This window comes from Desmodus rotundus, chromosome 1, assembly GCF_022682495.2.
Source record: "Desmodus rotundus isolate HL8 chromosome 1, HLdesRot8A.1, whole genome shotgun sequence".
Classification (NCBI taxonomy): Eukaryota; Metazoa; Chordata; class Mammalia; order Chiroptera; family Phyllostomidae; genus Desmodus; species Desmodus rotundus.
In genome coordinates, this window is record NC_071387.1 from 21008599 (window position 1) to 21024065 (window position 15467).

Genomic DNA, 15467 nt, shown 5'->3' on the forward strand with positions numbered 1-15467 from the left:
GCACCTGGAGCAAGGAGTGCCACGAACATGATCAGAATGGAATGCTCTGGAACACAATCAGAACAGCTCTGGCTACTGGTGTGTGCAAGGTGGGCTGAGGGAGAGCGCAGAGTCAGGGAGAGCTGTTAGGAACACGTTTGAGGCGTCTAAGTGGGAGATGACGTGGACTTCAAATAAGGCAATATTGGTAAAAAAAAAAAAAAAAAAACCCACAAAAAACCGAGAGGAACAATTGGAATTCATTCCAAGGTGTCACAGCAGTGACGTGAACAGGTGCTTTCTGCCTGGGGGAGTTGATGGCGTGGAAGGGAAAGCGACTCTAAGACTTCCAGTTCATTATGATCTTGTCACAGGATGGTTAGCAAATTATTTTTATTATTGTTTTTCATTTCCTCCTTCCTGTTTAGAGAACGTCTTTTTTAACAGAAGTTATTTAATTTCAAAGTTAAGAACTGTTTAAGGTTGAAGGTCTCTGATGTATATAAACTTCCACTTTCTGCTTTTTCTTTGAGTGCAACATTACCCTCTGTCTCGTTCCACCATAACCCTGTGGATCTTTGTCGAACCGATTTCTCTTGGAGTTTCATGCTCTGAGAACATCTTTTAAAGTACGCACAGGAATATCAAGGCCTTTTGCTTTTCTAAATCCTGACTTTGACACCCTCCACAGCTACCCGCTCCCTTCCCCAGGGCTCAGCAGCTCAGACCGGCTGCCTTTCGGCATCGAGGAGAACGGGGGCACGCCATTCACTACCAAAGCTTCGGGAAGGCACCACCACCACCACCACCACCAGCACCAGCACCAGCACCAGCATCACCCCAACTACGGTCTCTCGCTGACCCTGGAGAACAAGGAGGGGCCTTTGAGGTCCCCAAACTCCAGCACTAAATCGCTTACAAGTGAGTGGAGCTCAGGAGCCCAGGGAGGGCGGGGCGAGGGAAGCTACAGGGTGTGGCAAGCATCCGTACGTTCTCGAGAGGGACACTTCTCGTGCAGCACGGACCGTTGGTAATGACAGCACTGGGTTCCCAGGTCTGGGCAGGAGCAGACAACAGCCTTGAGCACTTAGGTAGGAACAACTTAGGGAGTACGATTTACCAGGAAACTGATTTCATTGCAAGGTAGCAATCCTCTCTCCACTTCCCCATTCTTTAGCAGGCCTGGCACTGGCTCAGAGCAATGGACAACAGAAGGAGGGGAGTGAGGTGGCTAGAATCTCTGCTTTCCTACTTTCAGGAAAACCCAGTCTATCCCCTTGCTGACGTCCCTCTTCTGAGAGCAAGGTGACCTCAGGCAGACCTGGAGCGCAGTGACAGGTCCCTGTGAGAAGAGGGTGTGGAAATGCAGACTAAGCAATTAGAAACACCCTCAGCAATAGGCACTGATTTTCTATCTGTTAAAACTAAAACAACGTGGGCTAGGATTTTGTATGTCTGTTATTTTATTTTTCTAGAATTCACTTTTTTTCTATTTTACCCAAGGCTTGGTCTGTGCAGCGGGGGAGGGGAGCAGGGCTGGGAAGAACTGATTCTTTATCATATGTGGTTTGAAAAGACACTGAGGTGGAGGCAGGAGCCAAGAGGCTGCGATTCTTATCTTCGCTATTGAGCTAAATCCCCTCTTGGATCCTCGGTTTTCTCATCTGGGAAGGGGGGTAGAGGGTGTGCAGATGGATGGCCAAGGAACCTTCCAGTGCTGACATTTTATGAGTCTGTGAGCTGGTGAAAAGAAACAGCCATTGCACCTTCTCCCTCTGACCACAGGAAACAATTCTGGGTTGGCCGAGCCGGAAACGGGACCTCGTTGTCCCCTTGGTGTTGAAGAATCAGATCTCTGTCCCCTCATCATTAGCCACACTGCCCTTGGTCGAGGCTGTGGCTGATCTGTTGGTAGCTGGGTAACTGTACCAGCCCCAAAAGGGCACCTCCTCCAGCACAGTCTCCAAATCATAGCTGCCAGGGCAAGAGCTCTCACCAGGGAGCTCTTACCAGATGCCTTGAGACTCTCCCATGGTTCTTTGCTGTCCTGGGATAAAGCCCACACTTCTGAACACAGCCACACAGACCTTCACAGCCTGGCCCCTACCAAGGTCTCCAGCCCTCCCCACACTCCTCACTATGCTCCAGCCACAGGGAACTACTCCTCTCACCAAACACTGTACTGTGTCCCAGCTCTGTTCTTTGCACCTGCTGTTCCCTCCACCTGAAATAGGTTTCTCCTCCTTAGCAAACCTCTACATGTCCTTCAGGTACCAGCTCAAATGTTGTCAGTGAAAGGGTCTCTAACACCCCTCTCCAATTCCTAGCTTTAGAGTACCTTCCCTCTCACCCCCACAGCAATTAAATAAGCCTTTTATCACTCTTATTTGATCTGCATATGCGTCTTTTTCATTCATCTCTTCATTCCAGCTCCCCAGATCCCAACTGCAAACAATACTTGGCACAAGTTTTAGTATGTAATGAGTATTGAATATTTAACGTGTTAATGGGTAAAGACTAGCTAGTGGGAGGAGTGGTGGTGAACTAATCCAAAGCAGTACAGAAACTGAAATCAAAATGAATTTAACGTTAGAATTATACCTTAGTTTTCAAGGGCACATTCATATGCCTGTTGCCTGAACACTAATCTTTCCAATTTGCACAGCGCTTTACCATTAATAAAGCATTTGTACATGAAGGACCTCAGTTTTTATTCACAACAATTCTGCAAGCTAAATAATTTTATTTTCAATTAAACATGGATTAGAGGCTCAGAGAAGTAAAGTGATTCACCCAAGGCTGCCCGCCCAGCTCATATAGAGGGAGTCAGGCACATCCACTAGTGTATACTCAAGAGATTGAAGCTGCCAGGGGAGGAGGCCGGCAGGAAGTGTGCTGGCGGCCAGGACCTGACAAGCGTCTTTTACCACCTATATCCCTCTGTCCTTTCAACCTTTCCTTATTCATCCCCCTTGTCTCTTGCAGAACTGACTCCAGGAGCACCTGCCCTGTTCAGTGAGACGGCCACCCATCTAAAGAAGCTGGAACTGGAAACTGTGAAGGCTGTTGGCCCCTGGCCTGCTCTGCACATCAACATAAATAAGGTGCTGAGGACCGGAACTGGGTGATGAGCGTGGACCTGGGCTCACTTCAGACCTCTGATGATTACCCTGGCCTGCCTCCTAACCCTGAGCCTTTGTCTGGGGGGGCGGGTTTCTACGCAATCCTTTCTGACATTTATGCCCAGCGTGACTTAGTTCTGGAGGCTGGGAAGTCCAGGATCAAGGTGCTAGCTGATTTCGTTCCCTGGTGAGGGCTCAATTCCTGGTTTGCTGGAGGTCACCTTCTTGCTACATTCCCACTTTCCAGGACAGAGTCATCTTTCTCTCCTCCTCTTCTTACAAAGCCACTCATCTCATCAAGAGGTCCCCACCTCATGACCTCATTTAAGTCTAATTGTTCCCCAAAGGCCTCATCTCTACATATCATCACCTTGGGGCCAGGGCTTCTGCCTAGGAAGTTTTGTGGGGTGGGCACAGTTCAGTCTGCAGCCCTTCCTGTCTCTCTCTGACTGATGTTCAATAACTATTTGCTGATGGAGGGAAGAGGAGGGTGGAAGGAGAGAGGGAGGGACAGGGCAGAAGCCAGGCTCTCTGTTGGCTAGATCTGTTCTCATCCGAACAGACAGCCTTATAAAAGTCAAATTTTATCTTAGAACTGTAGAACGTTGGTGCTGGATTTGATCAATCATTTAATTCAGCCTTCTCAGCAGCAGACCAGAGGAAGGGAAGTCACTTTCTCCGGTCACACAGCGGGGGCTGAATCTGTGCACCCCTGACGCCTGGTCTGCTTCGTATGCCCCCATGGTTCTTTGTTTTCTTCTCCAGGTTTCTCAGTTTCAGTACTGGCGACATTTGGGGCTGATAATTCTTTGGTGTGGGGGGCTGTCCTGTATATTGTAGGATGTTTGCAGCATCCCTGACCTTGACCCACTAGATGCCAGTACCACCCCTATCCAGGTGTAAAAACTAAATTGTCTCCAGACAGTGCCAAATGACCCTGGAAAGGCAAAATCGCCCCTGGTGGAGAGCCACTGTTGTGAACATATTTTAACTTTTAAAGTCCCCAAAGGAATAGCCTTTTTCATTCCTCGGTCATTTCTTCTGCTCTAATGCTTAGCTTTGCTCTTTTACAAGAGGGAATAGGAAGAATTTGGAGGATCTGGCCTCAGAAACTCCCCCTCCTTTCCTTTGCTGGGGACCGTGGGAATGTCATGCCTCCCACCTGGGCTGTTCCTCCCCCCTAGCCAGCCCTCTAGTCCGCAGCAGCCTTCCAGAGCTGCTCAGAAGACCCTCACCCCCTTGCACTCCTCTCCCTTGCCGAAGGTCCTTTTGGTCCTTAGTGGGACCCCAACTTCAAGGTCCCCCTCCCCCGCTTTTCTTTTATACTACCCTCCCTGAGGGCCAGCTGGAAAGAATTTCCCCTGCAGAATGGCACTTACTCATTCAATCAACAAGTCTTTGTTGAGCAGGCCTGTACCAGGCACTGGGGAGTCAACCCAGCACGTCGTGTGCCCCCCAGACTTGTCTTTCTCCATCTCTTGGCTTTCAACTTTTCTAATGCAATAAACACAATCAGTGCTTTAACAGAGGTTTACCCAGAGTTTGACAGAATCCAAAAGCATTTGGTGAGGAAGTATAGCATATAGTATCAGAGAACTCAGGAGCTGTATGTAATTCGTGGTTGCCGTGAGTGTCGGTGGGAGGTGGACGACAGTGGCTTGCTGCGAAGCTGAGACAGCTGTGAGTTATTAAGCATTTCCCTGGAGCTTAGACTATAATGTCCCTCTTTTCTCTTCCACTTGAAGAAATGTATCAGTGAGCAAGTACTAGGCTAGAGTGATGTCAGATAACCTTGACTTTGGCCTTGCACAGATATATTACTGGCCTTGCAAAGTATATTACTTCACACTATAATTCTTTATCATAAATAAAACATTCCTTGGAACAGACTTCCTAACTTATCATGATACCACAATTGGGACCGATGGCTTCGATGACACTTCAGGTTTTTTCTAGCCTCACGGATCAAGAATCTACTGATTCTTTTAAGTACCTGTTCTTGATTTAACAGTGAGAAGACATTTTCATTTCCCAGTTCCAAAGTAGTACCCACAAGGATCACAAGGATTTAAATCTCATCAGGATATAAACAATTTGAATCGACAATTTAAAAATGCATCCGATCATTTCTCTATGCCCACGAACATCCCCAAATAAATGGACCATTTCCAGTGATGAGCCTAAGTGTCATCATTCATGAGTATGTTTTGAAATTGGTATATCTTTATTGAACAAGAAAGCATCTTCTCACAATTCAAACTGAACGTAAAATACAAACTATGGTCTTGCAGAAGAGAAAGCTCAGCATTCTCAGGCTGGAATTGGGGTCTCCATCCTCCAGGCTGGAATTGGGGTCTCGTTGTAATCTAGATGGTTCTCTCCCCTGAAGATGCCTTTTCTGCAAACACGTTCACATGATACTCAAATGTTCCAAAATTTCAATTGACCTCCACCTGAGTCGAATCAGGGAGCTGAACAGTAGGTCTCGCTTTGTCCAGATCAAACAGGAGCAAGCCAGCTTGAATTTTATGTCTAAAAAGCAGTTTAGAGTTACTAAATTCAAGGGGGAGATCACCTGAATTCTCAGTCTTTTCTTAATTTAGCAGCATTCAGTTTTTTAAAAGCAGGTCTTCGGTCCTGCTGTGAGTATAACTGGACCCCCCAGCAGTGGTCAAACACCTCGGATGGGCTTTGCTACCTATTTAATTCCTGTGTCCCAGCATATCCTTCCCCAAATAAATCCGATCTTAAAATTAACTCTTCACGCACTGGGGAAAACACCCATTCTGGTAGTAAACAATTAATCTAACAAGATTTAGAAAAACACGGTAAATTACCCTAAACGTGTACTGTAAACCTCATCTTTCAGAATAAATAAGTTTCTTATTTGCCCTTTGGAAACTGCTAAATCTCCTAAGATACTGATTCCAGTCAAATGAGTCGGTTTTCTTTAGACCCAAACGTGATGGCTTAAGATCATTCATGTCCTTATGTCTGATGTTCATTCTCGGTTACATAATTCCTTTCCTAACCAAAGACTCTAACATGAGAGTGTCATTCATATCTTATGTTCTCATTTGATCATCGTCATAGTCTTGTGAAGAAAGAAACTGAGGCTCAGCAAGGTTCAGAGGAGCCAGTGCAGCTGAGCAGTCAGGGCTCCAGCTTTGGAGTCACCCAGGCCTGGGTGTGAATCTTGGCTCTTCTTTGAACTTCCTGTGTGACCTTGGGCAAGTGACTTACTATTTCTGTGCTTTGTTCTTCTCATCCATGAAATGGGGACAGTGATAGTGTCTACCTCCGAAAGGAACGGGGTACAAAGGAAATGCTTGGTCCGTTCCTTGCCCATAATAAGCTGTCACAAATAGGAGCTACTAGAATTATTTTTCTCTTTGTCGTCATCCTCTTGTTTTTTATCATGCTAGTCAGGGAAAGAGCTGAGATTCAAATCCAGGTCTTCTGTCTCTGCTTATCTTGCTGTTACACGAAATTGCTGAGTTCTGCTTAGTCTACCAAATGCTCCTCTGGGCATTTGGAGGGCCCGCTGAGACACTGTATTCCACAGGTGGCAAACACAAGGCCATCCAGCCCTCCACCTTGTTTTATCTGGCCCGACACCTTGTTTCTACCTGGCAGCAGCGCCAAGCTCTCGCTTAACTGTGAAGGGGTAGTTACATTTATACAGTCCTAAAATTACATTCAGCCCTTTGAAGGCAACCATGAGGCTGATGTGGCCCCCGGTGAAACTGAGTTTGACACCCCTGCTGTATTCTATGACCTCTTTTCTTTATTAAGTGATGTCAACCAGTCAATTACCTGATAATTCCTCTAGGGCTTTCACAGTGCTCCTGCGATGGACACCGGTGTGCTCCATAGGACTTTTGAATGAGTGAGTGGGATTAATTTTGGAACTTGCAGAATTGGAGGCCTTTAGATCATTTTCGTTTTTGCCCCGGTACATTGTGGCTCATATGCTGCATTTAGGCCTGATATCCCTAAATTAACTGTTAGCAATCATATTGCTTTGGATCTTTCATATTAAACACATGTCTTCTAGCCCTGGTCGGGTGACTCAGTTGATTGGATCATCGTTCCATGCACCAAAAGGTTGAGGGTTCATCCCCCCCTGCCCCTCTCTCTGGTCAGGGCACATACCTAAGTTGCAGGTTCAATCCCTGACCAGGGTGCATTTGGGGGCCACTGATTTATGTTTCTCTCTCTCTCTCTCCCCCTCCCTTCTCCTCTCTCTAAAATCAATAAGTATGTCCTCGGGTAAGGATTTAAATAAATAAATAAATGCATTAATACATAAATAAATAACATATATGTCCTCTAATAATAGCTATATATCTTTATAATCTGCATTGGCTGTTTATTGAGCGTGTGCTGTGTGCCCGTGGAATAAGCAATGACCCCAATAGGCATGGTTAACAACAAGACATTATTTCCCTGAGTGTGGTGTGAATACCACCCAAGATGATTTCAGCTTCTAGACATAGATGAGTATTTTTAATAGGTGTGTACCTATCATAATGTGTATTATAATAAGAAGAATAGTCACCAGCCTGTGATTTCAGGTATTACTGCTTGGGGCACGGTTAAAAAAGGCAGCTCCAGGGTGATCCACCTTCACCGGATCGTATGGCAAAAACAGTAAACGGTGGAAGTCTGAGACACTCTACAATGACGTAGCATAGGTGCAAGTTTCTCGTTGAGAATCCCATTTTTCTTCAAGATTTACTGTAAATAACACCGATGACTATTCTGTACTCTTTCCCTTGACCCAACAAGTCACAGAATTGAATCTTTATAGGCCAGAGGCAGCAGTTATGGTGGAAACAGCACTGCACTAGGGTATGGAAAACTCGAAGCTCAGGTCTTGGATCTGCCTCTGGATGTAGCCACATGACTCTGAATGAGCCTCTTCTCTTTGAACCTTCACCCCATCTTCTGGCTCATGGGCTCCCTAATGCATCCTCTCCCTGCTTCACACGAGAACGAAGGGAGGTGCTTGTGAATCCTTTGCAAACAGTAAAAGCGCTGATACTAATAGAAGGATTTGGTGAGAGACCTCTCTATAGGTTTCAGTCTGTGTTCTTTGCAGTTACGATTAATAGGAAAGGTTAATGTGTATGCTTTCCTTTTTCTTTGCTTCCAATCTGTCATATTTTGGGTTGTCACAGGCTGAAGAAAAAAAAGTTTCTGAGAAGACTCTTCAGACCCCACTCTTGCCTTCCCCCGTGGCCGATCATGTGAAGTGTAACATTTTGAAAGCCCAGCTGGAGAATGCTTCCCGAGTGAGTGCCCAGGTGCGTGGGGCGCGTGCGTTCCTTTGATTTCACCCGGCAGGATTTCCTGCGGGCCATAGAGAAGGAGGAGGTACTCTAGGATGTCGGTCAGGGTCCGGTCAGGAGACAGGAACCACACCTGTTATGTGAAGAGAGATTTTCATATAAAGAGTTATTAACTGGTATACAGTTTTTAATTGGGTAAGTGAAGGGGCCAGCTCTGTATGTGGCGATGCTATGAGGGCCGCAGAGGGCTGCGTCTCCCGTTGCCTCCCAGGGTGTGTTCAGCTGGCCTGGCTGGCTGAGTGGGTGTCCTTTCCTCCGCTACCATTCTTTGTGGGACTCACCAGAGGGAGGAGGACAGGCTTCTATCAAAATCGTATGACACGGTTCCTCTCAGGCTGTTACACTTATGTGAAAGGACCGATTCTGAAATCCTTTATAAGCTGTAAGTGCTGTGTGAGAGCTGGTTATTATTCCTGATCTAATAGGGAAGGTGGGGGGTTAAACGGTGGGTTTGGCTTTTCCCACACCACCCTCTTCTCGTTCAGGCGTGAGCTGGCACATCGCAGGTGCTCAATGAAAGTATGAAGGCGAGCATTGATTGCTTTTGAAGATGAAGTATTAGTCCCCGTGATGGGGAATGACTCAAGAAAACATATTTTTTTGTTAACTTACATAAACACCAGAGAATATTTGTTATTGACTGAGTGCTTGATAACTACCTCCTTTATCCACCTTCACATTTCTATAATCCTTTGAATGTAGGAGACTTGAGAACAGTTTTGCATGCCAAGATATTTAGTTTTGACAAACCTGCCTGTTTTCTTTCACAGGTTGGAAAGGAAGAATCAACGTTTGTAAATATCAATAAGAAATCCAGTCTTCAGGACACTAATGTAAGGTCTGTTGCTTCTTGTTTGAATGGGGAAACAATATTCTCTGTATCATCCACGTGATCCTCAAAACACTATGCATGAGGGTTTTGCTAATAAAAATCAGAGAGGAAGAAGAAAACTGGGAGAATGGGACCCTGGAGAGGTAGAAAAAGACCGGCTTCCACAATTTCCTGTAAGCTTCAAAAATACCTTTTCTCAGTTTTAATATTGCTGTACTAACAAAGAAATCACTTTGAGTTGCTTCTCAAGTGTACAGACCTGACCTTGTCATTCCCTTGCTTAAGTCCTTTAAAGACTCCACTGTGCTCTCAGGGTGCAATCCAAAATCCTTAATAGAGCGTGGGAGGCCCTTTTGACCTGGCTTCTGCTTGCTGTCCCGGCTTGGTTCGTTATTATTCCCTTTGTCCATTGGTGTGCTCCTCATACTGAGCTCCTTGACAATACTAGAACCACAAATGTTCTTCCACGCTTCCTGACCACCACCTACCCAAACCCACAGGAAAACCTTTCTCTCCTGATCTCATAGAGAGCAGAAGCTCTCCCCTATTCAATCCAAGTAACTGCCTGTAGATCATGGCAGCCCCCCGACACCAAAGACACATACCCTGCTACCTCCTGGACTTTTCCAAACCTTAATTCATTTCCCACCCTAACCTACTATCTCTTCACCTATTTTCCAATCTTGGTTAATTGCATTGTTACCTATTTGTTATCCAGACCTGACACCTGGGAGTCTTCGACTTTCTCCTACCTGCCCCTCTCATCCAACTGGTCAGCAAATTCTGCCAATTGGACTTTCATGTTACCTCCCACATCCACCCTCTCCTCTTCATAGCTCTAATTGCGACCTCAAGCCCTCACCGTTTCTCATCTGGATAACGACTGCTGGAGTCTTCTCAGATTCCTCCAGCCGGCCTCCTTCACCAGCGTCCTCTTGGTTGCTCTAAGGGCCTTTCCAAACTGCAAGTCTGACCTTGCCACTCCTTTGCCTGAAACTGTTAGTGACTGCCACTGTCTTCAGTGTAAACACCTCAGTCTGACGTCCCTCAGCAACTGGCCCTTACTCTCCCTCTTCTTCAGCCCCTGTCCTTCCACCGAGACCTTACCCATCAGCAAGTTCAGGTCTCCACTCTGTCTCCCACCTGGAAAGTCTTGCCTCCATCTGGTTGAGTACAAACTTCTCCATGAAGCTTTCCAGACGCCAGCCATTCCACACAAGCAAAATTATGGGCTCCCCTAGTAGACCCTGAATTCTGCCAGGACTATGTTCAGTCGAGTCAGGGGTTCCAGCTTGAGGAAATCATGAACCCAGAATACACTGACTCTGATCCCTTATTTGCTCATTCATGTGTTTATTCAGCAAACATTTATGGGGCACAGGACACATACCAATCACCCTATTAGGCCCTGAGTAGAAGAGAAAATGGACGCAGAAGCATTAACTTGCCAGAGGTCCCTTGCTGAGGACCTCAACTTATTCTGATGTCCTTTGGTCTCAGGAGGTAATTTCTTATTTTTGAAATGAAAGCAGTCACAACCACTACAAAAATGTGTGAAAGCTTCTCCTTGAAATTACTGTGCTGAGTAGGGCCCATTGGTTATCTGGCATATTTTCCTGAGGAAATCTAAGAGTGCTATTTAATTTTTCACATTTTCACATATGTATTGAATTAAAGTGTTTTAGAGCAAGTCTTAAAGGCCTTCTGATCATGCATTTTTTCACATTAACTATTCTATGGTTATAGATATAGATATAGGAATAGGTATAGATATAGATATATGTATAGATATATGTATAGATATAGGTATAGGTATAGGTATAGGTATAGGTATAGATATAGATATAGGTATAGATATAGGTATAGATATAGATATAGGTATAGATATAGGTATAGATATAGATATAGGTATAGATATAGGTATAGATATAGATATAGGTATAGATATACCTTTGGGAATATGTTAAAATAAGATGGCTACAAGATTACTTGGAAGCAACAATTGGTTGTCCACAAATATGTCTTTACTCATTTTAGTAATGAGGCCCAGTAATGAATCAAACCCTGATATTGGGGGTGGGTGTTTTTGGCAGGGAAATTTTATCTGAAACCTCAATAGCATTCAGTTCCCACTTGCTGTATTTTCTTTCTTGTGACTTTTTTGTTGTTATTGTTTTTGGATTTCCTATGATATTTTTTTTAAAATTGTATTTAATTAGTAGAGTGGAGAGGAGAAAAATGGGCACCTTGGCTATCATCTTTACCAAGGTACAAAACTAACTGAGAAAGCAGCCCCCCGACAGCCAAAACAATGTCATAAAGGTTTTTGTTGGGGCCGTTCGGCTCTGTTTTGTCTTACTTCATTTATTTATTTATTTTTAAATTATAGTTTACGTACAATATGATATCAGTTTCAGGTGTCCAACATAGTGAGTTGACATTTACATCCCTTATGAAGTGATCACCATGCTAGGTCCAGTAACCATCGATCACTGGACAAAGTTATTGTGATATTATTGACTGTGTTACCTATGGTGCACATTGCATCCCTGTAATCCCTGTCACCTTTTTCACGCATGCCCCCAACTCCCTCTTCTCTGCCAACCATGTTTTCTGTTTGTTTGGTATGTCTCCAGAAGTCCTGTTCCTATACGTGTGGAAACGACCCAGCCAGCAGTGGAAAAGCCGGAAATCAAGCCTCCCCGAGTGAGGAAGTTAACGAGACAATACAGTTTGTGAGTTCTTACTGCAGGTTGTTCAATGATAACAACAAAGGTGATGTTAAATGTTCAGTTATGAATGCTTGTGCGCCCTTCCCATCATTCCCAAAGAGCCATCCCCAAAAGACAGTTTATTTCCAGTTTAGGTCCTAACGAGACCAGACCTTTCTCCCTAAAAACACCAGATAGTCGGTGTCTGTAGTCACCATGAAACACTGTGAACAAATTACTACAAAACGTCGTGGCTTAATGAAAACAACCCACAGGTATTATCTCACCGTTTCTGTGGGTTGGGAGTCCAGGCGCGGCTCAGCTGGGTCGTCTGTGTCAAGGTCTCTCACAAGGCTGCATTCAAGGTCTTGGCAAGGGCTGCAGTCTCCTCTGAAGACTCATTCGTGTGGTTTGGGACGGGATGCAGTTCCCTGAGGGCAGTTGGACTGAGGGCTTCAGTTCCTTGCTGGCTGGTGGCTAGAGGTTGCCCTCAGTTCCTGAGTGATGAGGGCCTCTCTAGCTTTCTCCATGAGAGAAAACACGCAAGAAGAGCCAAAGAGAGCGCCAGCAAGGAAAAGCCACAGTCCCCTGTCACCTAATCACAGAAATGACATCCCATCATTATTCATCAGAAGCATCTCACTAGGGCCAGCCCACTCTCAAGGGGAGGGACTTCCACAGGGATATGAATACCAGGGGTTTGTGTCATGGGGAGTCTTATCAGAAGCTGCCTTCTCGTCTAATGACTAAACAGTACGAGATCTGTGGGAGGAGCCAAAGTATCCCTGAACCACCAAGGTCTGTCCAGTTATGTTCAGCTGAACAAAAGTTTCTAGGCTACCTACCATTTGCACTGGGCCCTTGTAGGTACCATGGGGAAAGGACAAAACAACTTACAATTCCCTTCTGAGGACTCACAATTTATTTGAAAGACAGATTGCAAATACTCATAATCCAAAGAAGATAGGTAAATGCTGTAGTAAGAGTGGCAGTGGCATTTGTAACAGTAGCAGTACTGACCACCACGACATGTTTCACTTCTTGACCTTGGCTGTGGCATTGTGCCTGGGTGCAGAATGGGTCAGAGCTGCAGGAGGATCTTTGGGTGCAGTGCAAAGCTTGTGGGCCTCTGGCGAGAGAGAGGTGGGAGATGGAGCCCTGGCAGGTTTACGGCTGGAAGCTCTTGGGGAAATTAGCCCACGAACTTCTCTTTCTTCATCTGGAAAGTGGGTGAGCTGTCTCCTACCTCTGAGGAATTCTGTGAGGGTTGACCTGAGCTAAGGTGGGCAAAGCCCCTAGCCAGCGACATGGCCATAGGATAAAGTAGTCCCTCTTTCTCCTCAAGGACCTGCAAGCTTCTGAGAAACGGTCAAGTTTAAGGGTTCCTAGTGTACAAAGAGTAGGACAGAGAGCATGACTCTGGATCCAACTCTCAGGGGCTTTTAAGGGCAGACACACCCCATCTCATTAACTTTAGTAGAAACTTCTGGACAGTGTAAGCAGCTGTCTTTCCTAAGAAAGCCCAAACAAGCAAGATTCAAATAATTAACAGTCAAAATGATCTCTGAGGGACAAATTAAACTTTGAAAAATCTGCTCCCCCAAGGGTAAAGCTGGCAGGATTCGCCTTTCCTTTTGCATTTTAAAATTCAAAATGTTACTTAATATCACCCATTCGGGATATGTAATCATGTTGGAAACAATGGCTAATACATGGCCTGGAAGGAAAGAAAAGTTAACCAACTCACCAAACTGCCTCCTTTAAGAAAACCCTTTATAAAACCTAGTGTGTTTAGAAGATGACGAGCTGCTTTACTTTTCCAGAAATACAGCTTTACTATTTATGTAAACATCGTGTAAAAGTCTAAAAAATTCAAGCAAGACAGAAAAGTCCAAAGAGAGAAGTATCCAATTCCCTAGAGTCATGCCATCAAAAATAAGCAGTGTTTCCATTTGACGACTTAGTTTTCTATGCATATATATTTTTAAAATAGAAATAAATCATTTTGAAGAAAATAATACTGCTACACATAAATTTTTACTTATTAAAGTGTTTCATGAATTTACCTGAAAGCTGAGGCAAAGTTGAAAGACCTGATGAACCTTAGATATATGTTCTTTGCCATAAGATCTAAGTTAAGACAAAGGTTATTTTTCAAAAATAAGAATTTGGAGTCTTTTTTAATTTTAGACAGTATCAGTTGACTTTCTTCTGTGAAAGATGACCTATGTTTTTTTTTTAATGGTTTTTTATGTAAAACTAAATAATAACTATGCTTTTCAGGTTACAGTTTTTTAATGAGGTAAAAGAAAATTTAGTCCTACCCTCCCACTTAACTAGCCGGGTGACCTTGGGCGAGTAATTTCACAATCAGCCGCTGAGTATCATCTGCTTTTCTAAAAGTGGAAATCACAATACAGGGTGTGGTGGAAATTAATGGGCTATTAACATCACTGATCTGATTTAGTTCGTCAGCCTGAATCCAAAGTCATGGCATCTTGTTAATTTTTCCACTTAACTATTCAAACCCCACCTGTCCTCCTTTTTCGTAATAAAGTCCTAAGTCCTCCTCTTGAGGCCTCTCCATTCACAGAATGACCTCAGACCCCCCGGCTGTCCCAGCCACACTGCAGCTGTGTGCCAGGGCCACATGTTCCCATGAGGTCCACCACTGTGGTGAGGCCACCGTGAGGGACCCCACACAGGCCACACTGGTGCCCACTGGCCACAGGTCTTTCATCTCCACTCTCTCGCTCAGCCACAATTCTAAACACAACCCTTGTGCCAGAGTGGCTCCAGAAGTGTACTCAGGGGAAGTGTGTCAGGGTCCCCAAGACGACTCTCATGTGTGACAATTCGCTAGAGGATGCACAGAATTCAGAAAAGCTGTTCTACTCTCAGTTAGGGTTTATCAGAGTGAGAGGATGCAGCCTAAAGGAGCAAAGGAAAAAGGCCCATAGAGAGGAGTCCAGGAAGACCGGGCACAAGCTGCCCATTGTCCTCTCCTGGAGGGGCCACACGGGCAGTGCTTAATTCTCCCAGCAACAACACGTGGCAACATACATGAAGCGTTGCCAACAAGAGCAGCTCACTCAGCATCCAGAGCTTTTACTGGGGGGGTTGGTCATGCAGGCAGGGAACACTCACGTGACCGACCTTAGCTACTCAGTCTCCGCCCACCCCTAGAGATCAAACCCATACAGTGTGACTCAAAACCCCAGGCGTTCCTACAAAGACAGGCATTCGCCATAAATCACGTTGCTAGCATGGACTCTCCGGCGTGGCTCAAGCTCTCAGGTACACACAGATACCCTTACCAGGCAGGGTAGTCCAAGGGCCCCGAGGTGCCCCAGGAGCTGTCTGTGACCAGTGCTTCATTTGGAATGTGCAGCGTTTGTTTTGAGTGCCCAGGCCTGCTGAGCCAGCCACTTACTGCTCGGGCAGCAGTCCGCTGGCATCAGGGCCTGGA

At 45.3% G+C, this 15467-nt stretch overlaps 1 protein-coding gene across 4 annotated transcripts in view; it reads left to right on the plus strand.

Moving 5' to 3' along the window:
• Positions 1-15467, plus strand: part of EPB41L4B (erythrocyte membrane protein band 4.1 like 4B) — a 119506-nt gene that overhangs the window by 80058 nt on the left and 23981 nt on the right. For all 4 annotated transcript variants that reach the window (XM_053921964.2, XM_053921966.2, XM_053921970.2 and 1 more), the window contains exons 16-20: positions 671-900; positions 2965-3083; positions 8285-8410; positions 9226-9293; positions 11924-12022. In XM_053921964.2, the coding sequence (XP_053777939.1) occupies positions 671-900; positions 2965-3083; positions 8285-8410; positions 9226-9293; positions 11924-12022 (642 nt within the window). The remainder of the gene's footprint in view (positions 1-670; positions 901-2964; positions 3084-8284; positions 8411-9225; positions 9294-11923; positions 12023-15467) is intronic.